The 27123-nt window shown below is 43.5% G+C and overlaps 1 protein-coding gene across 7 annotated transcripts; it reads right to left on the bottom strand.

Annotated features, from left to right (window-relative positions):
* Positions 1-140: 140 nt before the first annotated feature.
* rbfox2 (RNA binding fox-1 homolog 2) lies at positions 141-27123 on the bottom strand. Of its 7 annotated transcripts, none has more exons than XM_028971555.1 (13): positions 26387-27123; positions 20651-20701; positions 12654-12836; positions 12419-12577; positions 12187-12240; positions 11227-11319; positions 6089-6176; positions 5943-5999; positions 5599-5752; positions 5091-5133; positions 2329-2426; positions 1756-1834; positions 141-1674 (listed from the first exon to the last, which is right to left on the bottom strand). In XM_028971555.1, exons 1-13 carry the CDS (start codon positions 26600-26602, stop codon positions 1630-1632), a joined length of 1320 nt encoding a protein of 439 aa, XP_028827388.1. In that variant the 5' UTR covers positions 26603-27123; the 3' UTR covers positions 141-1629. The 7 variants fall into 7 exon arrangements, 5 of the variants coding, with proteins under 5 accessions (XP_028827388.1, XP_028827386.1, XP_028827387.1 ...); XM_028971553.1 differs by having other exon boundaries at positions 5931-5999; positions 26387-27122; XM_028971554.1 differs by having other exon boundaries at positions 5931-5999; positions 12419-12574; positions 26387-27122.

The raw sequence follows: 27123 nt of genomic DNA, 5'->3' as shown, positions 1-27123 counted from the left end.
TTAATCTGACGTGATCATAAAAATGTACCTGTTTTTTGTGTGTACTTTATGAACATGTTCACATATCAATACGGTTCTGTTGATCTCAATAATGGAGAAAACAAAGCCAATCCTAAAAAATAAAACGCAAACACAGCAAACAGTGTCTATAAAAATTGTTTATCTGGACATTCTGTAACAAAATGAAAATGGCATCATCTTTAACAGAGAAATCATGAAATAAAAAAACTATTTTTTCATAAACAAAGACTTTTATGCTCAGTATACTGAATAATAAGGTGCAGGAGAAGAGCTGAATATACAGCTGAATGAAGTGGCCATTAGAATTGTATCAGCAGTTCATTAGTGAGAACATGGAGATATTTATTTTTTGTAACACTGAGGAGAAAAGGTTTATTTTACACCACACGTCACTTAATGATAAGCATGATAATAATTTACATCAAAATTCACCTCTATAGTATATAGAATGCACAAAATGACAAAAAAAGCTAAAAACCTCCACACACACATCAAAAATCATCTCATTCATCATCAGAGAATGTCCACTCTACACCCACCCTAGCAGAAAATATGGCTGAGAAAGATCTGAAAGATCTTTAGAAAGGTCTGAACTAGAGTCTCCTCAGGCGACAAGAACAAAAGAAATTTGAAGCTGATGAAATGACAAAATATTGGAACAAACAGAGAAAATTATAATTTAGATATAAGGACATTATATTTTAAATATATAATGGCTTTCCCATAATTACATGGCTACACTACCTGTCATAAAGAAATCTGGAAGCTTAAAAGGGACAAACAAAAAAGTTCTGCATTCTGATGGACAGAAGTCATTTCTCGTGCATCCTCAGAACATCTGGAATTCTACACTTGAATAAAAAAAAGATCTTAAAGCGAATAACATGTCCAGAGCTGCAGTTTATACATTTATGGCTTTTAATGCATTTTAAAAATCAGTCTTTACCTCACAAAGACATCACAGTTTATAAAGAAAAAGTCTAAAGAGCCATTTTCATCTCATTTTTAAAATGATGAATAATTATAATTATTATATTTATTTGATCTAATCCTAATTTAATTGCATATTATGATCTACTCCATTTTAAAGGTTTGCACAAAACATGAGGTAAATGTACAATTTAAAAAAGATTCTCTTTCCAGAGTTGTGTTTCAGTTGGAGTTCAAATTCTGAGAAGTTCCCACTGGTCTCCATGGAAGCACAGAAACTCGCTGTTCTCAGCTCTTTAGCGGTGTGGTGTTCACTTCTCATCCATCATCAGCGTATTCCCATCCTGGGATTTAGAAGAGAGTCTGGTGTGTGTGTGCGTATGTGTGTAGTGGTGATCATTCAGGGTAGATGGTAGAACTTGCAGCAGTGCAAATATATATATATATATATATATATATATATATATATAAAAAAACAGCCATTCTGGTTGAAACTGAGGTGACTGGTGTCCTTGCTTAAAAACACATAAACTATAACATTTGCATTCCGATAGTAACAGTTTCTTATTAAATACTTTTTTTTTTTTTTGTATGTGCATCTGATAAAGTTTCATCCAAAGGATGAGGTCCACAGTTCCACTCTGAAGTGACACGGGGAGCTCTTTCAATCCAAAAGTTTCAATACGGAGAAAATCTGCTGTATCCTCCCCGGTACAGAGAGGCCTGCCAACAACAAAGCAACAACGCATCACAAAAACTGAACTATGAAACGACAGTGAGCGTTTCTGTGTTGTGGAGACTCACCATGGCTCCTACGCCGTACGCCGCTGCTGCGGGTGCCAACGCTGCGTGGTATGGGTCGGCTGCGTACACTCGTCCATAACTAAAAAAACAGGACCACTAATTATAAACTGATAAATCGTTACGTGAGTAGTTACCGCAGTAAATGGGTCAGTCTGGCATTATATTGTTTGCGACAAAATAGCTGCTTAACCGGTAATAAAAAAATGAACAGGTAAATTGACAACAAAGGATTTGATTGGCTGCCAATTTGTGATTCTGTTAAATGTTATAGCAAACTTTAGTTGATTCATTATGATTAATTTCTTGCACAATGCGTAATACTTTGATAGCCCTATTGATTACTGAAGATATTGTTGGAATTGCTTATTGATTAGTGGAGAATTTCTGCAGAATAATTTGTAATAAACATTGCCAGCCTCCTCAAAGAGGCTGCTGCAGCTGTCAAACACACGTTTTCACTGTCTCTCAGTTATAACGTAGGGTCTCGTGCGGTGCAAAATTTCATGATGGGTTGCTGAAATGCTCATTTCTCATTTCCTGTGGCCCAGGATATTAACATCCATGTAGCTTCACCTGTCGCTGTAGGCAGCGGCGGCGGCGGCGGCTGCTGCTGCTGCCGCAGGTCCAGTTACAGCGGCAGGCTGAGCGTACCGATACGCAGCATAACCACCCTACAGCAGAGAAAGACAAGTACAAAAACAAAAAAAAAAGTGGTTTAGGTTAAATGTTTTTCACTTCATGTTGAACAGGAAGATGAGGAAACAAGGAAAAAGAAATGAGAGACAGTCAGTCATCAGATGCAAATCACTCAGGGGAAGCTGCTGATTGGCATCACTGTGCATCTCCACCTCCACGATGTACAACAAGGGTGTCAAACTCGTGGCCCACGGTCCACATCCCGCGAGATCACTTTATATAGATCTACAGATCCCAGCGATATGAAGTGGTGATAACACACAAACTACAGATCCCATAATGCAGTGCATCAGTTGCCATGCCGAAAGCGACCTTTAAATTGCAGCTGAATCTTTATAGGAGCAGTTTCCATGTTGACGGCAAATGGGTTGTAAAGCAGCTCAAAATTGTTTTTGGTGCTTCAAAGTCACCAAAGCACCGTGCGAACTCAGGGTGTATCACACTCAGTTTGTCAGCAAAGTGCACAATGATTTATGGGATTGTGTGTCATCAGCACTTCGCCGGGCCATACTAATATATCTATATAATGTGATTTTGCGGGATGTGGCCCACGGACCGCAAGCTTGACACATGTGACATACAACATTCATGATTTCTGGTCATGGAGGTAGAAGCAAACAGTGATTTTAGTCCAGATCAGTGCTACCTTCCACATACTAACATACACACATACACACACCACCAGCATGCATCCCAAAACTCAATATCAGGATAATGCTGCCAGACACACACAACCAACCAAATCAAGTCAATACATTTCTTCACACACAGCAAGGAAAGGCTTCATCAAGAAATTCAGGAAATGATGATCTGAGATGAGCAGAAAAATAAGAAGACATATCAAAAGGACAAAACAGAAAGAAAAATATAAAGTGAAGGTAAATGACATTAAAAGAAACCTTAGGAATTGGGTAAGTTATATCAGAAAAATTATTGTAAAAGTAGAATTACTCCACCATCAATGGACTATCGCCATATCGTGCTGTTTAGATGGGGATTGTGGGCCTCCGTTGAAGCGAGGGCAGGCGGTCAACTAATTTCCACCTGATGGTGATTTGGACTTGTTGCCTTGAGTGGAGACCCAAGTGAACTGTGAGGATCTTTTGGAAAAGATTGTCAGAGCCCACTGTGCAAGAGGAGGTCCAAGAAAAAGTCTGCAGAAGAGTTGGGGACATTTAGTCTGAACATTCATGGGCTCAACTGAAGAGGCAGATGCTAAAAACTGTGGTCAAAAAACAGTTGGTGGCAGTCAAGGTTGGAGGAGATGCTTTATGAAGGTTCTCCAGATTCAACTCTAGACAGGCCAAAAGGACTGCAGCAAAAGCAGCTGCCAGAGCAAAAGTTAAGGCACAAGAGGTGTTTGGCCAAGTGTTGCAGGAATGGGGATACTCTGACCAATCCTGAGGAAGTTTTTGAGCGTTGGATGCCGGTGCACGTGTCCTCTGATCGGGAGGCACTTCCAGAAGCCTCTCCCTGTTGACGGGACGCCAATGAAAAACTAAAAGCAAGTGTCTTGTTTTATCAGTCAACATATGTCCCTAATCCTTAACTACAGTCACAGAGAATGAACAAAACAAGTGGAGGTGCTGGAGATGTTCTCCTTGATACTCTCGGAAGGAGCTTCGGAGTTGGGATCTGGGATGAAGCGCAAGGGAAACTGACCTGAGCTTAACTGGTAATTATTTTGTGTTATGTGGTATTTTGTGAAGAATTATTTTAATATGAATGATTTTAAATGAGACACTACAAACAATTTCCTGTTTTTTGTGCACAGTGCAACTTAGGGGAAATTTTTTTTAAAGCATAATTTGAAAATCTTGATTTGTTTGCTCCTCTGAAAGGCACTTGAGCTTTAAGAGGAGCTTTAGAAGGACGCAGCGCCTCAGATGCACATTCTGAGCAACACGGACACGGCAAAGAACCGTTAAATCCCGTCTGACACAATATCAAACACTGATACATTACCCAACTCCCAGACAAACGTGCTCATGTGTAAGTATGTGTGATTAACATGCCACAGGTCAACCAGACAGAGGGAGATATCAGGAAGGGGTACATCATCTGGGCATCATGAATCCTGCTCTGACTGTCACTCAGTGCTCATGTGCCAGTGACCTGCTGGTATCTAGATGTCTGCACCACAGGTGGCAGGACACTAACGAAGGTCATGACCTTCTCTCGCTGTCAAAGCTACGTTAGGAACATTGCAGAACCATTGTCAGTTCTTTATCAAGTTCTACCCCTTCCACACGTCACCCATGTGAGACAGCAGTGGGTTAAAGGAGAAGGAGGCAGTAGAGACACTCGCTGCTGCTCAGAGTCTCAAAATCGCCCTACCTGTGATACACTGGTACTAATCATAGAGTCCTGAAACACTAATCTACAGAGGGAAGAGATAGAGAGAGAGAGGGAGAGAGAGCTAATGATCATCTGCACACACACACACTATACAGAGAGAGAGCTGATGATCATCTGCACACACACACTCTACAGAGAGAAGAGAGAGCTAATGATCATCTGCACACACACTCTACAGAGAGAGAGAGAAAAATCATCTGAACACACACACACAGTGTTGGAATGGTCAAAGACGGGCTGTGAGGTGGGAGGAGAGGAATTAGGGGAAGATCTTTACTTACATAGAGGTCTGCAGCACCGTAAAAGCCCTCCTGATACACCATGCTGAGTGAGGACCAGGATGAAGAGGGGAAGAAGAGAAGGAAAAGGGCGCCACCATGTGGATGTTTTAAAAGCGAGGGAAGTGGTGCAGGACGATTGCAGAGAGGAAAGAGGGAGGAAGAGAGAGAAGAGATGGAGATTATTACACACACATGCAGAGCTCAGAATAAAATGCCACTTCCACTTCGCATGAAAGACAAACCTGCAATAAAAGCCAAATATAATTCAATCACAGCCGTGGAAATGGCATTTCAGGACCGCAGCCAAATTGTGCACAAAACGTGTTGAGCTCATGCGCCATTGGATTAAAAATCAGTCAAGGCAGAAACACACACACACACACACTCACACACACACACGTTTAACAGCATTTTCAGCTCATGGCTACTGCAGGCCAGGGTTTAAGGAATAAACAGTTGCAGTGGCGCTCTGGACAGAGCCTGGACGTTGCTGAATAACCAGGCATACCCGGGATAAGCAGGGATGGCAGGCTGGGGCACCGCCGCCCGAACCGCGCCAAACAAGGGTCGGCCACGCCCCCTCAGATGAGCCCCCCGAAGAGAAGCCGCAGTGGTGGCGGCGGCAGCAGCAGCGGCCGCCGCAGGGTACGAGAAGCCTGGAACTGAGAGATGGGGTCAGTACGGGTGACACGCCAGGCGACCGTTTCTAAAGGCCGCTTCATTTCTGCCGGTTGCAAAATTCCAAAATCGCCGCATAAAAAGTCCGTTACGTTCATTAAATCAAAAGAATAAATGTGCAGTGAGCAGGGGAGAAAGAATGAAAATGCCTGTGGAACATACCGAGAGTCTCACCTGTGTAGATCTCTGGACTGTAGACCCCACTCACCACAGGACTCAACTTCCACCCAGCTAGAGGGGGAGAGACCGAGAGACAGCATCAGGTCACGAACGCGCACACACACACACACACACACACACGACTCAGCAAGAAGTCTTACCATAGGGGAGCGCCGCGAGACCCTCCCCGTTAGTGTACGGACTCAGCAACTTTTTGTTGGTCATCACCCTGGCCGTAGCATTGTTCACCTGGAGAGCAGAAGAAGGACCTTCGTCGGAATCATGAACTACCCTGCAGATTTGGAGCTACAGTAACGCTGATCAGGTTCATTCTTTGCCAGATGAGTCTCAGGGCTATGATGGTGCATCTAAATCACATTGAGCTGCTTGCACAACTGAAATTGAGCAGAAACACAGCAGCAGTGGGGATAAGGAGGGGAAATAAGAAACAGAAAAAAATTGTCCCATAACCAGAAAGTAAGTAAAAAGTAAAAAAACAAGCAGAAGCCAATCAGCAAGTGTCATTCCAACCATTCGCCATTCTGCAGGCCTCCGTACTTGTGGAGTCCGAATGAAGGATGTGGAGGGAGGAGGACATGGACAAGAGCAGGAACCACAACACAGACGGGAGAAAAGACATCTGCAAGGCATCCCCTCATCATGAAACGTCCCTGATCATGTAGACGAGCACGGAACAGTCACGCAATTCAGAGTCACGTTCCCATCTCGAGTGCGGGTGTGGATCTGCAGCTTCATCACAACCAAACTACAGTTCTGAATCAGAACTTCATCAGCTACATAGGTGGAATGTCAAACTCCTGGAATCCTTGCACAGAGAAATGGAAAAAAAAATGCAAGGTATAGAATTGTTTTTTTTTTTATGTATTAATTTGACCAGCTTTTTTGTGGGAAATACCTGAGATGATAACTTTACATCTCTACAATTCACAACATAATGTGTCCAGATTGCCCAAAACTTCAAAGGATGCACATCTCCTCTCCTCACCCATGTCGGTTCCTTCTCTACAACATTAGAAGAATGTCCAATTTTTCTCAACACAGGCTACACCGGTCATCTCAAACGGTAACTCCCTCCTGGTCTTCCTCTTAGCACTACCCGACCTCTCCAGCTGATCCAGAAAGCTGCACCATGACTTGTTTTCAACCTTCCCAAATCCCACTCCACTCCACTGCTCCCCTGTACCTGCCCCCACATCAGATTCAAAATACTGATGCTTACCTAGTAGCCTAGTGAGTAACACACTCGCCTATGAACCAGAACACACAGGTTCAAACCCCACTTACTACCATTGTGTCCCTGAGCAAGACACTTAAACCTGAGTGTCTCTAGGGGGGACTGTCCCTGTAACTACTGCAAGGCACTCTGGATAAAGCCATCAGATATATTCAATAAATATAAATACAAAATGAACTTCCACTAGATGTTAAAAACAGCTGAATCAATAAGATCTTCAAATGAAACCTTAAAAAAATGAGGAAAAAATTAGGAACTATTTAGTTCTCTAATACTTACGTATATTTATATAAAATAAATAGAGAAAGATAAGATATCTTTAAATGTCCATTATCGTGAAGTGTTCAGTTTGTGGAGTTATTTAACATTAATACGATGCCCTAGCCTGTCTATGGTCCTGCAGAGGCTAGAAATGATGATAGGTGTAAAGAGCGCTTTGGTCATTCTGCTTCGCCGTTCAAAGAGCGGCAGCTCAGATCTGGAATTTGTCCTCTTATGACGTCGTAAAGGGAAAGGTTACCTCCCGTATGTCTCCTCAACTTCTATTGGCCGCTCTCCTCCTCATTCCGCCTCTCTCCTCCTCATTTGCATTAACACCGAAACAGTGCGTCCTGTGGCAATCTCATTGTGGGACTGGATCACAGTGTCAAAAATATCTCCATAATAGGAGACATGCATAAAGCACTTATGCATGTTGCTCTGGATCAGAGCTTCTGCCAAATGCCGTACAGGTTAATGCACAAAGGTTGAAGGGGTGGGCATCACAGTCACTTCATACAATGTGTTCAAAGAATTTTAAAATGCAAAATAATTATAATTGTTGGTTTCAGTACTAAAAAGGTATGTTTTTAAAGGTATCATAGTGTAAAGGTATCAAGCGTTTCTTTTTTTATTTCCGGTAAAATGAAAAACTGCATGGATGCTGGATAGTAGTATATAGATAATGAGGAAGATTGTGTTTATACAGATTTAACACACTTCAACCTAGTTATACTTATCAAAATGACTTTCTGCACACTGAAACTCGAAATACATTACAATCCGCACGCACACACACACACACACACACACACACACACACACACAGCCCATTGTTTTCTCCATCATTCCGACAAGCTCTCATTTGTTTGCACTGACAAGCAGAGGAATTATGGGACTGAAGAAATGGGCTGAGATGATGGGTTACAGTCATTACGAATGACAGGGCTGATGGAAGCTTAAAGAGAGGGGGGTGTGTTCCGAGCAAGAACCTAATCACTCCTGCCATTACAAAGGAACGAGGGACTGTTAATGATCATGAGGCGAGAGGAGGAACAAGTGACATTTAATGTCCATGAGGGAGGAGGACGAGGCTAATGAAGAAAAGGAGGGAGGACACCAGTGGTGGGCAAACACAAAAGCAAAATGGTTGCCATGTTAAAAAAGAAGATTTTCATGTTCCTCCGGGCCCAGCACAGACATTTATATGTAAAATCCCAGCAGCCTTTGGGGGAAATATATTAAGAGTCATATGGAGATGTTAGTTGTAACTAACCTCCTTTTGACAAATGCAGACACCTTTGGTTAAATTAACGTAGACGTTTATACCACTATTAGACAAAATATTAGTGTCCATTCATCCATTCAACTGAAGTCTGAATTTCTACCTCTGCTCTCCTAAATAAATAAATTGAGCATTACGGAAGAAATGTTTGTAACAGAAATACATAGGCTACTGAGATCTGACTAAAATCTATTTTGGAAGCAGCTTGTTTGTTTCATGTATAGTTGTTTTTGGCCGTATGTCTTCATTTTTAGTATTTATTAGTCTTACATCCAGAGTCATTTTAGTCTAGTCAAGTTTGAGTTGACTAGTCAACGTGAATTGTATTTTTTTTAGTAATGCAATTATATTTAACCAAATAAACCATTTCACAATTAAAACAAGGTTATCTTATCATTCTATTTTTGCTAGAATATAGACTCGAGAACACCATACATCCATTCCAGTGGCCGCATTTCTCTCAGTGTTTTTCAACACAGGTTTCATTTCCACTTCATTGTAAAGGGTGTGTTCGCTAGGTCTTTTTCTCCAAGCCTTCTAACCCACCACCAGAGAAGCATTCTGAAATGGAAATAATGTGTGACTATGTCTGTCGACTGGATGGGACTCGTCGACGAAAACAACACTAGTTGCATGTAATTCGTTCGTTTCATTTTAGACACGCTGAAGGCTACACAGTGAGCACTTCATCATTAAAGCATGTATTTCCATCGACATTCCGGCTGAATTCGGCTTTTAGATGGACACAAGACTACAAAAGAGTAGATGTGAAATAATTAGGAGGGCAGATGTCTTTTTATCTTTTCTTCACACTAAATGCACAAGACATGCACTTAAAAAAAAAAAAATGTCGACAGCTTATTCCGGGAAAATAGCCCAGACTTTGCATACGGTCATGCCGAGATCTGACTACTATAGCATAGCCATGCTAACACCCGTAGAGGCCGGAGTCGTGTGGGGAGGAGGTCAAGGTTCATTCAGGGATACGGCCGCTTGGCACGTACACAACTTACCATCAGCCTGGACACGGCGTGAAGGCGCACGAGTAGTTACCGTGGAGACTGACGATAATTTCAACATCACAGACGTCATCAAGAGAACAGAAAGAAGGATTTCAAGAAATTAAATATATGAAATTATAAATAAATAACCCACAACATGTAATAATTAAGCAAATAAGGAGATATGATGAATGAACAAAAGCTACCATTAAAGAGGTGTGTAGAAAACATTTTTACTTTTTACTTTCTGGTGCCTGTGATAGTTTCAAAAAAAAGAATGGAGGCCATGGGAGCATAAAATATTTAACAGCTGGAAATATATTCATCCTACAGTCATTTACATGAATGAGAATGGGGGGCCGTTTGGACACTGTCTATAAATGAGAAAAAGAAACGGATTGGTGGAGATGGAAAATTTGAGACTGGCCAAGAAAGATAAGGAACCAAATAGAGCAGAGCTTTCCGATTAAAATGTAAGAATCCATGACCAAACCAAAGACAAAGAAAAAGTCAAAAGCTAAAAACAGCTAAATTCAGGTGAAGGTGCAAAAAAAAGTTTTACATGTCTACTGGTACAAAAGCCATATACTTGAAGCCATGCAAGATTATCTGGGGGGAAAACTCTTAAAAAAAAACTCTCTTGGACACTAAAAGAAATTCTGGCGGCCATGCAAGGAAGTGACGGTTAAAATATCAGCAATCGCTGGGAATAGTGAATGTCGTTAAAAAGCAACCCGACAAGGACCACAAAAGCCAGTTCTGGTTCCCAAGTCTGGCCTCATCCAACAAACACAACCACCATCCTAACTAGTCTCCATGCAGACATTCCCCAGACTCCTCGAACACTCACTGCCAAACGCAACAGCTGATTCGGTGGAGAGGTCGACACACAGGAGCACGCGAGTGGTGACGTTGGTCAAACACGGCATTCAACCCATACAGCCCGACAGACACGAAATCAACATCAGCATTTTGGGTATCTGTTCAAGCAAGAGGGGATTCCCAACCTCATGCACAGAAGACAGACCAGACAGGGCTCCATGCTTCATCTCCACATATGGCACAGTCACTGGTCATTCCGGAGACCCACCAATGCTTTTATTCATGTACAGGGTGTTTCTCTGTCTAGAAGTTTAAGCAACCTCCACATATATTTTTTTGGATTTCAAACGTGCCTTTTTATGTGGAAAAGACATTCCCATGGAAGTGCACCAAAAGATACCAGGGAGGAGAGCATGAGTGAGGGCATGTGACGAACGGCTAACTGCATCAATGTCAGCATGCTTGGTCCTCCCTTCCGGCAGCCTACCGAACATGCTTGAACAAACCGAACACATTGAAAAAAGAATGGAACCAGTGTGTCACTTCAACTCTGTGGCCCACTGACAAGTCGTTGGTACTCAATACACTCCATGCAATTACGTTCATGGACCGAGTTGGGTGCCAAGGTCTTACAAGATCTCCGAGAACATTCAGCTCCAGCGGAAATCAAAGACTTACCTCTATCTTGCGACCTTCCACAACGGTGCCATGCAACCGCTCGCGGGCCTTCTCGGCATCGGCGCTCAACTCGAACGTCACAAACCCAAAGCCCTGCAAAAGTTAAGAAGACAAATGTCAAGACTGCACACTTGACGAAATGTTGTACAGCTTCTGTTCACTTCACCACCTCACTAGCTAAAAGCGCCTAAACCCGCTCTGCCTGGCCTGGTCATGAAATTATGGTTTCAGAAAGCGCAGGAAGAAGCGTGGACACGTAGGAGGCTGCTAATGCAAGACAAAGGATGTTTCAAACATCATTTAAACGCAACGCAACAAAAAGAACCTTTTGTGACCATTGATTTTTTTAGTTAATGTGGAGGTCAGAAATCCATTCTAATTATTAATTTAAACATAGAGTTCAACAGGAAGCGGTTCCTAGCCTTGGGCTTTAAAGTTAAAAGTGCCCTTAAATGGCACTCAGTGTGCCTATACAGTGCCTGTATAAAAGCACTGTATAACTCATTTAAACATTTAAGTGTTTTGCCCTCAGACTGCACTGAGCTGCTCAATACTCTCAATACGTCATTTATACTCATGTTATATAAACTGCATTCCAAAATTCATGCATTTCCGCCATTTCTTTATTTCACCGCTGGTGCTAAATGTTACACAACAAGCCCCATCCCCAATGGATGTCTTCGCCGGAGCATTATCTCGCTGTCACGCCGGATCTAATACACTGACTCATGGCAAGCGCTCCGGGCGAGATCTTCAGAGTCACCCTGGCACCTCAGATTACTGACCTGAGTAACATGTGGGTGGTGGCCGTCAAAGAACCTGCTTATATGTGAGCATGTGTGTGTGTGTGTGTGTGTGTGATTATTTTATACTATGTGCAAGAACAGCATCTAAACAGTAATTAGAGAAATTTCACTCATCAACTGCTGTTAATCAAGCAGACATGATGGGCTGACTCACCTTTGACCCCCTCTCGTTGAATATGATCTCAACATCTAAAATTTTCCCAAATTGCTATAAAAAGAGCAAAGGAAAGACTTAGTGCACATTTTAGAAACCTTTCCTGTATCCACATGAATGTAAATATTATGTACAGTCTAGATGTGCTATGTCCACTGTTGGACACCAGGGGGTGGTGTCACCCCACTAAACCACACACACAGAATGCGGAGTTCCGGAGGAACATACATACACCAAACATCTGCCGCAGGTCAGGGTCTCGGAAGCGGAAGGGGATGTTAGACACGTGCAGGCGCTTCGGGGTCCCTTTATCCTCCAAGCTGTCGTCCCCACCAGTGACCCCTGACCCCGATCCACACTGACCCTCCGTCTGTGGAGACCCGTCCGGCTGCTGGGGCAGAAGACATGTTATCGGTATCTACAGAAGCTGTCTCTGTACATCTGAAGAACTTGACCTCTACGCCCACCTGGCTGGTGTTCTGGGTGGGGGCAGAAGCACTGATGCCTGCTGGGCCGTCCATGTGCAGCAAGCTGCCCCCAAACTCCAGCGGCAGGCCGTTCTGGGGCGGGGGTGGTGGTGGTGGAGGGGCAAAGGTAGAGAAGGCTGCAGGCAAGAGCCCCTCCTGGCCACTCATGGATTCCTGGGGGCCCTGCAGCCGCGGGAAAGACAGACGCGTTCAGGGTCGGAGGGGGGTTCTGGTTCTGGAACAGGTTTGTGAATGGAAATGAGAGCACGTGTGCGTTACTACTAAAAGCTGCTCTGAGGAAGCGAGATTAGATTTCGCCCTCCTGCCCGCCCCCCCCAACATGTCCCTGTAGTGACAAGTGGATTCAGGCGGCCATGAAATATTCAGCAGCGGAGCATGAATTATTGAGAGAACGAGGCGCTGATACGCACTCAGCTAGAGCAGACAAGGTTTTTACCCTAACACCAACATTTCATCTCAATATACGGAAAAGAGGACGCCTCTTCTGCACATTTGTTATTATTGTAATGCAGTGGACTTTTTACTTCATTTCCACTCCGTATGAACGCAGGTCTCAAGTTCTCTCCCAGGACCCAGGATCTACGGCACATCCAAGATCAGCGTTCGATCGGTACGGAGCCCGGCCATGGCCGTGACCTGCCAGACGCACATTCCTGCCCACGGGCATTCAGAGCAGCGCTACCCTACAAGGTAGTAGTGTTCACTCGTCCAACGGGGGGTGGGGGGGCCAGAGAGAAAGATGGAGAGAGAGAGAGAGAGAGAGAGAGAGTGGACGGAACGGTAGAGGGGATTTCTGAATAATGAGGTTATGAACCCTGCAGAGTTCAGCTGTTTCATCTGAATAAAGATGAAGTACAAAATTAAAACTATAGTATATTATATATACTATACGTATACTATGGTAACAATAATAACAACATTTGTTAAATGCAACAATTAATCAAACAAAGACGCTTGGCAGTGAAACGTCTTGCTCTTTTGCGCATCATCTTGTGTGTGTAAATGTGTGTGTGTGTGTGTGTGTGTGTGTACGCTTTCATAAGCTTGAATGCTCAGTAGAGCAAAAGGCACAAAAGTAGTGTCTGTATTACTCTCGGGTCAGTTAGCATCCAGCTAAAAGAGTAGCATGTAAAAAAAAATAATAAAAAGATAGATAGATAACAAATAGCATCTCAACATGTTCCCCCGAACAACTTCTGTTCTCTCCACGTTCATAAAATACCCGAGTACAGAACGTTTACACAACGTTGGTGACGATGACGTCGCTGTGTCGTGACCCGGCATGAACATCTCAACTTGCAAAACCCAGATGGGACCTTCTGACTGCTGCCAATCACGCCTCAGAGCCTAATGCTGACGTATTTTTAATACATTTATAGACTGTATAGCCTCAACCAATTATAATCATTCCACTAAAATATTTCATGTTTGTATTATGCCGCGTAAGTTCAGATTCAATGTTGCCAGATTGGAAATGTTAAAATTAGGTTTGTCTTTTTTTTTTGGTTGTTGAGAACATTTCATCATACACGATGAATAAAAACCACTGAGGTAACACCACTGTTCTCCACACCACTTCTACACCGTTCTGCTAACATATTTCATGTGAACATTATTACTTTAACAAACACTGAGCAGACAGTCAACATGCTGCACTAAGACCCAACACTCAGTTCTTCAGCACTGGCCAGGAAACGGGTTTGTCTCGTTTGGAACACAGTTTAACTAAGCCGCGGTAATAAATCATATAAATCTCTCTGAAAACACTGACATGAGCACAAGGGCTCTTCAGTGTGGGACCGAAAAGATCAAAAAGTCAATAGCAAGCAGAACCGGACTCGGACTAATTCCACACCAGCACCAGACGAATCACTCAGAGGGCTATTAGAAAGGTGATACCATGCATGTTCTGGACAGCGAGCTGGAGCCACCACTCCAGTATGATGGAACTGTGGCCAGGAAACCTAACTGGTGACTTCATCTGATGACACAGATTTATGTTACATTTACATTTATGCCATTTGGCAGAGGGCCTTATCTAGAGCGACTTACAACGTGCTTTCTTGTTACCATCAATGAAGAAAGCATACAGGAGACCTGTGAGGTTTTTTTTATTCATTATGGACTGTCCTCCCCAGCATGGAGAGGATGTCGTGGTTAACACCTCTGACTGCACCTCCTGTGAGAGAGCACCCACACATAGCAACAGAAATCCCTGCAGGGAAAAACAGCCAAGGGGTGCCAGGTAGAATCCCTGACAAGCTGTTTTAGCAGAAAACGTTGCCCAAATCCGATTCTAAATGTGACTTGCAAAACCTGGGAATTTGAATCAATTTCTTTAATATTTCAGTAAAATATTCATAAATGATAAATGCCAAACACTTGGGAGTGTCTCCGGGGACATTGGCCACAGGGCAGGGCCGCACCCTGAACAGAACTACAGCCCACCACAGCCCACCATGCATCAAGAATCTGAATATTATCATTTACATATAAGCATGTTTTTTGGAAATAAAAATAATGCACTTGATTTAAAAAAAATATTACATACATATTTATGACATTCCAAGAGTGGATGACTTTTTTAAATTCTACTACAATAATAAGGTGTGACAATGTAACAATTGATGAGTAACTTTAATCATATTGCTGCCAATATGACTAAAAAATGAATTATTGACCAGTTGGTCATAGAATCTCATTCTTCTATTAATGCAAGAATATGTGCTTAAAAGGTATTTGGCCACTGGACAAATACTCTATAGTACTACCACACCACTAGAAGATTTATTGCTATATTAATTTATCATCCAACCCTCACTAAACATGATAAAGTGTGTTTATTATTTGTAATTTGCCAAACATGTGCATTTATAATGATACATAATAACCTGCACATGACTGAATTTTGTGCAACTCATATCCTCTTGAGCAACTTCAGCATGTTGCAGGTAGATGTCCCACCCTTCCCTAAGGGTGCGCGTTTGGGCGGGGTTCTCCAAATATTTGAACAGACCTCCATCTCTCCCTCTGTAGTTAGCTTAGCACACACAGCCTCTGTGCAAAAACCCTACAGTTGCATAACAGTTCATGAAGACATATCCACAGCACAGCCAGATGTACACTCTGATCAGTCACATTTGTCAGAAAGAATGAGAAAAAACGTCTGCGAGGCTATTCAGCTACAAGAAATCTGCCCGTCTTATTAACCGTCTTATTCTGTTGAGTTGTGCAAGAATGCCACAGAGACAAACTGTTCTTTTCAGTGTCCCACATTAAAGCTTGTCATTAAGGTTCTTGTGTAGAAGTGGGTGCCAGCTGTACATTCAGTCTTTGTAAAACGGTGTTGGCTAAATATTAATATAACGCAAACTCCTATTCGAAGGGTGTTGCTTTAGTGTTCAACTGTAGCCATTATTTCCCATATGACTGCATTCACACAGAGCGTACACGCTTTACTTTATTCTGGGTAAAGGCTGCAGAAAGAGCCAACTCAGCACTAGCCATACTACTGCAACCTAATTCCTTGCACACACCTCGTACCGTCTAGATATGGGCCGCTGCGATCAGTGCAGTCCATCTTTTAAAAAAATTATACCCAAGAGTTTGGTCAGTCGAGGTGTCGTTTGTCACCTTTACGCTGTGACTTCGTTCTTCCATACCGCTTGCCCAGTACCTCCATTCTCCTCCTCCCCCTCTAGTTTTAAAGAAAAACAGAAAACAGCTGCTGGGAGCCCCAGGGAGAAGGACCGGGAGGAGCGCAGGCGGCGGGGGGAGGTCAAAACGGTAAGGACAGCAGGGATCCAAAAGGTACGACTGGGAAGAGGGTAAGGGGTGTAAAGGTAGGCAGAACCACTAGAGCTGTTGACAGTAGCAGGGACAGACAAGTGAGCAATGTGTAGACACGGGAGGGCAAGGGAGGGGGAAAAGTAACAACTGTTCCTTGGCACCTGCCCCTTTCGCTCACGGGACGAGGCAGGAATTACAGCGACAGCTGGGCCACAACAAAGACTCGCTTTACCTCCTCCCTCCTACCCGCCCCCCAGTCCCTTTTGCCTTAAGTCATGAGCGTGCAAGTGTGCGTGCACTCAGCAGGCGAGGAGTCCAGGCCTGTCTGTCAACGTGGCTGTTCGTGCCACCCCCACCGGCCCCTTTCACTAGCACACACACCCAGGCAGAGTATGCAGAATGGCCATTTTTTAATCTTTGATTAAAACACGCAGCTTAGCACGCTCTTATACTACCTCACTTTAACGCAACACATTCCGAGCAGCTGCACTGCGCCCGGGGCATTTTCACGGCACAGATAAACATGCCCAGCAATACCCCCACCTTTTACAAATGCATGCAATTAAACCAAACGATGTTACAATGCGGCTGGTCGACCTCACACCATTTCATGCTAAATGATGTACCCTGAAACCTTTAAGTCATTAAGGACTTACCGACCACACAGAAGAAGGATAGTACAGGCCCATCATCATAGTCGGACCCAAGCACAACTGGTTACCCTTCTCTTTTTCTCGGACCGAGCACGGTCACCTTGTGTGCTTCGTCAAGAGTTGCCACTTGTCCCTCGCAGATTCAAAATCTCCCTCTCTTTTCTGCTAATGTCGTTCCGAGTGCTGCTCCATTCCCCTCCCTCCTCCCGGCTCCCTCTATCCCAGTCACTCTCTCTTTTCTCCCACTCCACTCGTTCCCTCTAACCCAAACCTCCTGCTCCAGTGCAGCGCCCTCGCCCTGTCGTCATCTCCCACTCCCTCCCACTGTCTCTGCCCGTCTGTCTTCCTGCTCACCACATTTCTTCCCCTCCCTCCCATACTCCCTCTGTTCCCTTTATCTAACTAGGTGAGTAAGCTGCAGTGGATTGCGACACCAGCAGAGTGTTCCTCGCTCGTCTCTTGTGGTGAGACCTTGCTCTCCGCCGTGTGCCGTCTTTTAGCATTTATTCTGCCACAGGCCACCTCTGGTCTGCTGAGAGAGCCGCAGCAGGACGTTAGTCACTGTATTCATGTGGGTTCTGATATGTCAATGATGTGGTTTTGACCTGACGGGTTGAGGAAAATGTAAAACTGTGATATAATGAAGGCATATTTCAGTTCAGTGTTGAAATGGTTGAATTACTTGAATGCTTGTTGGGGTGGGGGCACCCAGATTGGTTATTAGACTCCCTTTTACAACCATATGACCCTATGTTTAATAAGACACACTCTGATTGGCAGAAAAAAGGCTGAAAATAAGATGGGTGGCAGAGACTGGAACAATAGACACTTTTTATACAAAAACTAGGATGTAGAATGTTTATTTGTAGTATGTAGCCAGGGGGGGACATTTTTATTTAAAATTTATGGTAAAATGCTGCCCCCTATCACATTAATTGGCTGGTGACCAAATTGTACACATTGCACATTTAAAAACGGTTTGTGAAGATGCAAGGGCAGGTTATGGTCATAACTTTGCATATTAAAATAATAAAATGGACTGGACTCCTTTTTACTAATGCAATCTACAAAAAAGGTCAGAGCATGCTGTACCTGCTGTAGAGGCTCAGCCCCTTTGGAGTGCAGGGGCCACTCCTAAATAACTTCTATGAATCTGTGGTGGCATCTGCCCTTTTTTACCGGTGCGGTTTGCAGGTGACAGAAAGAGACTGAACAGGCTGATCCAGAGGGCCAGTTCTGTTCTAGGATGCTCTCTGGACACAGAGGAGGCAGCGAGTCAAAGTAAGCTGGCATCCATGCTGGATACCATCTCCCACACCATGTTGGAGACTCTGACAGCACTGAGCAGCTCCTTCATTGGCAGGCTCCTACATCGTGAATCGTCTTTCCTTCCAGCCGCTGTCTTTACAACAAAGGCCTTGCACACACATATACAGACTAACACACTCACACACATCTAATACTTCATGGTAGTTTCTTATGTCCAATGCATGTATATATCCTTTACATATTCACAAATACATTTATATTTTTTAAATAGTCTCATACATATTTAAATGTTATAATGTTTTTAAGATATACTTTTTATACTATTTATTTATGCTACTCTTATCTTCTACTGTCCACTTTCCACCATGACTATGCAAATTTCCCACTTGTGGGAAAGGATTATAATCTAATTTCAGGCCCTTGTCATTTCCACAGTCTCCAGTATTGTGTAGTGGAGGCGGGTTTGTTGAGCTCAAGTTCAATGCAAACATGCTTGCACTTAGCAGCTCAACTATAATTTGTAGATCTCTATGATTTTACGTGAGTCACATTATTCATTTGACAACATCACATCCCTGCTGTGTTACAGTCTGCACAGGCAAGCAATAGTAATACAGCACAATGTTCCCCTGCTCGTCCAGCTATTGAGGGAATACTGGTCAGCTTCCTTTTCCTCTGCTTACATGCTTGAATACAGCAGGTGGTCTTATCTGATCTGAGAACGTGATGTAGATGAGCTTGAGTCAGAGGCCCTGCTGCATGGAGGGGAAATGCTAAGAAAGGAAGAGCTCCCAAGGGCACGACACGGGGCCTAAACAATGAAATGCTCTACGTTTACAGGAATACTATATAAGGTAATCCCCATTCCCACTATGAATCCAGTTTCCATTCCAGTGAGTAACCTTGGGTTTGCCCTGTATAGCCTATAGATGCATCAGCTCCTATATAAACTATGGATCTGTGTGATTCAACTAAGGTCACCTTTACAGGACAGGAAATCTGGAATTCAGAATTATTCTGTATACACTACCAGGCAAAAACTATGACATACGTACTCTGTGGTGATAATAGAGTCAAAGATGGAGCCATTTTGAGAAACGAATGCAGGAAACATATTTAGTATTTTTTGTAGCAAGAGAAAATTAAGTTGTTTGATGAATCCCTTTTGATGAATCTGTTTTTTCAGAGTCGCCGACTTGTTTCAGTATTGTCGTCATCAAAAGTCGCTTGATGAGATGCTCATTAACATGAGTGAATGATAAGAAAGTGTTCAGCATGAACCTTCAGGACTATTGGAAACTGTCCTTGTTGTCTGACTTTAGGTGGTGGAGAAAAGACAGGAGTGTGAAATGCTGCCATCACAGCAAAAGCTCCCTGATTTGGAGAGACTCTCACGTTCTTTGTACCTTGTGTGCTATTTTTTATTTTTTTTTACATAACCTCACGTGTTACGTCATAGTCCTGTGTCTTCAGTTTTGTTGTATAATGCTAAAAAAATGCAAGACCCATAGATATGCAAGACCCGTAGATGAGTCCAAGCCTTTGACTAGTAGCATCTATCTCTATCATATATAATATATACATAATCTCTTATATATATCATACTGCTTTGCAGGCCTCACTGTGCCAGATCCTATGGTGTGGTAGAGGAGGGGGGTGGGGACTCTCCTCTTCCCAACATTTCGCGAGGGCATGGTGTGGGGTGTAAATATTAATTAGTCACCACTATTATGAAACGGCCCAGGATATGGGAATGGGGCTATTTTACTGACCTATTTTGCTTCGGAAAGAGGAGGCAGCAATTTTACGGTACAAAGGGTCCCAAGCGCTGAACTCTCTTTTTTCAAATATGTAGTCAAGAATGAAAGTTATTGATAAAATTATTTATCCAGCATGATTCCAGTCCAGGCAAATAACCATTTAAATACAGCCAGTCCTTCATGGACGCTCAAACATCCACAATTAACTACCATTACATCACGGATATTCTGACTGCTTACTTAAAACATCTCATCTGGTGGGAACACACCCAATCTGGCAACAAAGACTATGGACAGCAAAAATACTGTAAATCACAGCTACTTTTTAAAATCATGTTTTTTGCTGTATGGCAACACATGAAATATGTGAATGAGCTGATTAAATTGATACCATTTTTGGTATCATGAGTGCATCATAATTCAGCAGTATAAAAATTAAAGTTTAATAATCTTGCACTTAATACGCAAATAAATAGACTCATTTTCAACAATACCATACTCCTACCTGGCTCGGAGGCAGGTATCCATGGTAACCCATTGCCAGGGGATCGTTATTCTGTAAAAGGTGAAAAAAAGCATTTTAGGAACATGACCATCAGACTGCTGGCCCATCTGAGCCATGTCTGTGTAGGTGAAAATGGCTCAATTACGTTTCCCACAACCCCCCACGGCCCCAATCACATGCCTGCTCAGCTGGGCCCCAGGCTTCTGGTTAATTGCTGCAAAAAAGCCACTAATTTAATTAATTCGACCCTCCTCCAGTAGGGCTGCCTGCCCTGTGACCTCCTCTCTCAGTGCAAGAAGAAGAGCAGGGACAGATACAATCAAATCAATCAAAAGCATAAGAAATGTATAGAAAATCAGATAGGACGGATCACCATGACGTGTTATGCTACAGCATCTTAGAATTAGCAAGAACTAAGATTATTTGTGATGACAGAGTTAACGAATTCACAACATTAGTAGCTTCTGTGTAAATACAGAGCCTTTGACCCTTTGAACCCCGTGTATGTGTATCATTAGTGCTTGTCATGAGTAGAACGGTCATTAAGTGCAACACATTGAATGTTTAATTAATTACACAGGACATAATATTACAGTTTCAGACATAGAAATGCAAGGCACATCTAGGCACAGAAACAAGGTCAAAGTGCACTAACTGCATGACAGCCCCTATGCATGGAACTATATTCCGCTATCTCAGCGTGGTGTCTAGATTCCTGGAGTTCCCCACCCAGCGAGGAAATGTGGACGCTCGTCAGGAGAGGAAGGAAGGAGGGATGAAATGAAGGTGGTGAGGAGCTGGGTGGAGCTTCACACGCCAGACAGACGGAAAAAGTGAAAAGAAGAGTGAAAGAAGAGTCACTCTTGAGTCACACACAGAACAAGGTCATGCGTTTAATGACACACACGCACACACACACACACAAACTCCTGTATCAACTGCCATAAAAATCATTAGATTTCATCAGAATTATCAAAATGTTTACTAAGGATTGATAATGATGATAATGAGATAAGCTTCAGGTTAGTGCTGCACAATTAATCTAATCGCAATCGTAATCGCGATGTCAGTCTGTACGATTACATGAACGCAAAAAGCTGCAATTTAAATGAGTAGTATATGGATTGGATCGGCAACATATCCGATCCATTCTCTCAAAGTTTGCGAGCTGACTGAAGTCTCACTTCAGTCGGATGTGATGTGTTTGGTCACATGACTTTCGATTCAGAGACATATCATATGTCAGCATCGTACGTCAACGTGGCCGCCATATTGTGATAAGCTCTGCTGTGGCGTGAAGCATATACATGTCTATGGAGAGAAGTGAATAAAAATGCCTCACTCTTGTGCTGCTTGGGGCTGTACAAACCGCTGTACGCTCCAAACCAGATCCCGGGGGATTACATTTCATAGGTAAGGCTGGACAATTGTTTTGAACATATTTGGCCATTTTAAAATCCCGTTTTATAAGTCTTAACCTTAGCTAAGCTAGGTTAAGATAGCGAAGATATGCATAGCTGTTTAGTTAACTTTTCTCAAATTTTGAAGGTTTCCTAAAGAAATTCACCTCAGTTTACAAATCTTAACCTTAGCTAAGCTAGCAAATCTATGCATCCCTGTGTTCAAGTCAGCCTCCAAACAACGTTTTGGTTAAACGTAAGAACTATAATACGGGATTTTATAATGGCCAAATATAATCAAAACAGTTGTTTAGCCTTACCAGGGTTTGTAGTTCGACAGTAATGTAAAAGAGTTTTTTGTGATTTACTGTATTTTGAAAGCACTGGGCATTTCAGGATGTTATAAGTATTTTGTATGTTTCACTTTGAAATTAAACATTTCACTATTAGTATGCGACTTTTCATTGATATACAAGCAAGTGTCCTTTATCATATCGCAATCGCATATCGCAATATTGATCTCAATAATCGCAATATGACTTTTTCCCCAAATCGTGCAGCCCTACTTCAGGTTAACAAAAAACAGACAACAGATGGTGACAGAGGGACAGAGGGATGTCTGAAGGTCTGATGCAGGAGTTTCCATGAAGGAGGAACCTGAAATGACACCCTTCATGTCAGCCATACACGCTTCCAATTCAGTAGGATTTGTCAATATCGATCTAATTTGGAACGAGTTACATCGGCAGAGCTGATGTGGTCATGTCACTCTGTGACTTCAGAGGAACCAGGCTGATAGGACCACAGAACCGGAGAATCACAGAAAGTCCAGCAATCGTCCACAATAACGATGACAATTCTGCTATACTATATTTCTGGTGTCTGGTGAAAATGACCTTCAGGGCATAACATATAACATAACCGTGTGGGAAATCCAGGTTTATATGCATTTGGTGGCACCCTCTTGGGGTCCATGACCCGCCTGCTTCTTAAACCATTACGTTTGGAAGCCATTGGTTGTGATGGCAGAGGAACAGAACCCACTGGTTTCCGTAGAAGGTGCTTCCCTCAACCACAGCGTCCATCCTGAATGAGAGGAACTGAACAGGGGTGAGCAGGGAAAGGGAACACCTGTCATCACCACTCTTTACCGAGGATCAAGACTTGGGAATGATGCCTCTGTAAATCTGAAATTTGTTCTTTATTAGAAAGGAACTGGTGTCTAGTCAGTATTATTTCCGGAAGCTCCACTAGATGGAACTGCTTGGTTATGAGTGAGCAAAACCTCAATCCCTCACGGCCTGTTGCAGTATCCATTTGTAGGCACTGAGGGTCTGTTTCCCATTCATGGATTAAGCTCTAGACTATTTAACTGGAGAATTAAACTGAAGCCCTCTTTAATCTAGGACTAATCCATGAGGGAGAAACTGACACCGAAAGACACCATTTCTATTCTCGCGAATCTGAAGATTGAACTCTGGAAAAAACTACTTCGGTTCAAGAAGGATGTGGAAAGAAGGTCGATAATCCAACATAAAGATGAAAAATGGATGACAATAATCCGATGATGAACATGGTCCGACTGCAGAGCCATTTGGCAAAAGTGTGACCATATGGTGGACACTGAGTTTTAACTAATCTTTAACCCATATTTTTTCTACATTACTTCACATTATGTTTAAGTTAAGGCCTCTTTCACATGGATGTCTGAACCTTGTTTTTTTCTGGTATTCATGGCATCAGGTGAGCGCAGACCATTTTTTCTAGTCAATGGAGCAAATTAAGAGATTTTCATTGTGAAACACTGCAGCCCAGCACACGGTGACACAACGAAATGTGTCCTCTACTTTTAACCATCACCCTTAGTGATCAGTGGGCAGCCATGACAGGCGCCCGGGGAGCAGCGTGTGGGGGCAGTGCTTTGCTCAGTGGCACCTTGGCGGTTCGTGGATTCAAACCGGCAACCTTCTGATTACGCGCCCGACAACTTACCCGCTTGGCCACCACTTGCCCACAATGAAAGCATCCACCAGAGTTCGGTCGACAAAATCCTGATGAGCGTTAAACAGCTACAAAGCGCGTTTGCAAAGTGCCAAAATGGCGTTCATTTGGAGCCTCTCATGCCCTCGCCAGGAAAAAAAATCTACAAGCAACATCATTATGATATAATCAATTATGTTCTGCCTGGTATCGATGCGGAATAGTCGTTGTCTGCATCGCGATCCATCGATTATGAGATTCATTTCAACACCCCTAATCAGTAGTAACTAAATTAACTAGACCAGTAACTAGGTTGACTGAGAATAGGTTTTTTCCCCAGTAGGGTTGTTGAAGATCTTTCATTATAATTATCCTGGTGTCGCAGGTCCTTAGCCATTAAAAATCTATTAATGAAACATTATATTAAAAATGTTACGCAAATGACAGACAAAGCGATAATTCCAGTCCCTGCCGTCCACGTGTTTGTGACCATGATCTAACAAGAACATAACGTTCTCTGCACAACTCAACATTTTCTGTAAAATGAATAAGCAGAGCGCACAAAGAGCCTTCTTACTTCATTTTGAATTACATACAAATACATACAGATTTTTCAAACGTGTGTCTCAGTGTTAATCCCCTCCCCCGGGTGGATTAATGTAATAAGAGATTACAGTGGATAACGCCCACTTCTACATGAGTTGAGATCCTGTTAGCACAACAGAAAGCCTCTTTGCTGTGAGTGATAGGGTAAATCAGATTAGATGAAGAGCGATGAGGCCGAGATCTACACTAGGGATGTTTCGACAGTTGCAATTTTATTTCGCATCCAACTCTCAGCGAATTCACTATGCAGTAAATTGTGTGCTTGTTTTAACGCCCCCTCCCCCATTCTTGCATCCCTCTCTGCCTCAGGCCTGTTTCCAGAATGCATCCACAGTGCAAGATCAATACCTTTTTTGGGCTCTGCTGGAGCTGGATCTGCACCACCTCTCACCGCAGTACAAACACTGCAGACCTCCGCCCGTCTAAATGTATTACGGGCCTTCATCCTGCTGTTCAGCAGCGAAGGAGGGAAGCTATGCAGAACCTCGGGGGCCATTAGAGCATGAAAACGAGCCATTAGACTCCCTAGAATGTGAGAACTCTACAGCACACATTCCCTCAATTATCCTGCCAGCATTTCCAGAGTTGATGGATCGGTTAACCCTGGTGGACCGATGAATAATGCAATGTGATTTGCACCTATGGACACTTCTGCTTCCTGGTGAATGGACCACTGCAGAGAACTACAGGGGCCTGAGAGGTACCCTCTTTTAACCACAGGTTACAATAAACTGCCCGCTGTTGATATTCTCAACTGTGTGAGTAGAATTACTGATTTAAACAACTGAAAACAGCGAACACTCTGCGATACTGCCCCTAGTGGCCAAATGCATTCCCCTATACTGCCCCTATCAGCCCCTATACTGCCTCTACTGGCCGTGTGAATTCCCCTATACTGACCCCTGTGCCCACATTCATTCCCCTATGCTGCCCATAGCAGCCCCTATACTGCCCCTACTGACCGTGTGCATTCCCTTATACTGCCCCTAGTGGTCAGATGCATTTCCCTATAGCGCCCCTAGTGGTCAGAAGCATTGCCCTATACTGCCCCTAGTGGCCACATGCATTCCCCTATACTGCCCTGAGTGGCCACATGCATTCGCCTATACTGCCCCTAGCACACATTACACTGCCCCTAGTGGATAGATGACGGGATTCAGGCTCATATACTATAACACTGAACGTCACATTTTTAAATTGCAAATATTTTAAAATTAAGGTGGAATAAAAAATCAGTATACACGATTAGGCTAATGTTCCTCTATTGTTATAATACTGAAACAGCAGTATCCAAATATTAAACACACAACACATTCAAATAATACACTAGTTTAAAAATGCAGTGATTTAAGATACAAAATCATATCAAAACTAAATCCTGTAGCTAACTGTAACGTTCGAGCATCAACAGTGACATCTTCATCACGGACAACAGTGTGATGGTAACATTTCTGGTTAGGTGTGGAAACGTGGAAGATCTGATGGCTCTGCGGCAGGGAGGTCCTGGGAACACGGGCTGTCTTCATATGTCCAGATCACTGGTCGGTTTCTTTTTCGAGGGCATAACCTATTTTTCCATGATATTTCCATATTTCAACAGAATGGAGTTAAATATATTTGAGTCTTGAAGGGGAACTTTTGAAAAAAATGATTTGCTGGTATTGATCCCCGTCCACTATGGAGGTGACTGCTGACATAATAATAATGATAATAATTATAATAACCAATCATTGGTTATCCGGCATCTTACCTGCCCCAGATCCGCCACCACCGCGGCTCCGTCCATGCGGGGCCGCTTGCACTCTGCCCCCGCCGCCAGGCCGTCCGGTTCCGGGTCTCCGCGCTTCATGCCTCGCAGGGCGGACGGGCCGGACACCCCCGCCATGGCGTCCGGGTCTCTGTCCCGGTCCATCAGCGGCCGGGACGCGGGGAGCATGATCGACGCGACGTCGGTCGACATTAACATGGAAACTCAGCCCCACTCCTCCTCTTCCTCCTCCTCCTCCTCCGGACAATCTTCCAACGCGCGTGAATCCTTTTTTATTCAAACGAGCCGAGCTGCTCCCGCCTCCCCCGCGCAACTCACTCACACGGATCCACGCGTGGCGCGTAAAACGGGACCGCGGAGCGACGCACGTTGCGGATCAGCGCGGGCCTCCGCAGACGTCCCGTCCGAACACAAAAAGCACTCATTTCCACCGAGACCGCCAGGCGTTACGCAGGTCCATCAGGCGCCTTTACGCGTGCGCGCGAAATTATAATAACGCGTGTACGCGGACTCGGGACGGCGCGTGCGCGTTACAGTTTTTTTTTTTTTTTTTGCTGGAGCAGAATCTTGTCCAACCTCGCCGGAAAAGGTTCTACTCCCCCCTAACCACGTCCTCCTCCGGCAACTGGGGGGGTGGAAACCATCCCAATCCTTTTAAATAAAGGCGTCGGCCGCTCAGTTTTCCCTTCTCGCTTCCAACGAGTGACGCGGAGAACCGC

Source organism: Denticeps clupeoides, chromosome 3 (genome assembly GCF_900700375.1).
Source record: "Denticeps clupeoides chromosome 3, fDenClu1.1, whole genome shotgun sequence".
In the NCBI taxonomy this organism is placed as follows: Eukaryota; Metazoa; Chordata; class Actinopteri; order Clupeiformes; family Denticipitidae; genus Denticeps; species Denticeps clupeoides.
Note: the sequence above shows the minus strand (reverse complement) of the source record. Positions and strands in the feature narration are given on the sequence as shown.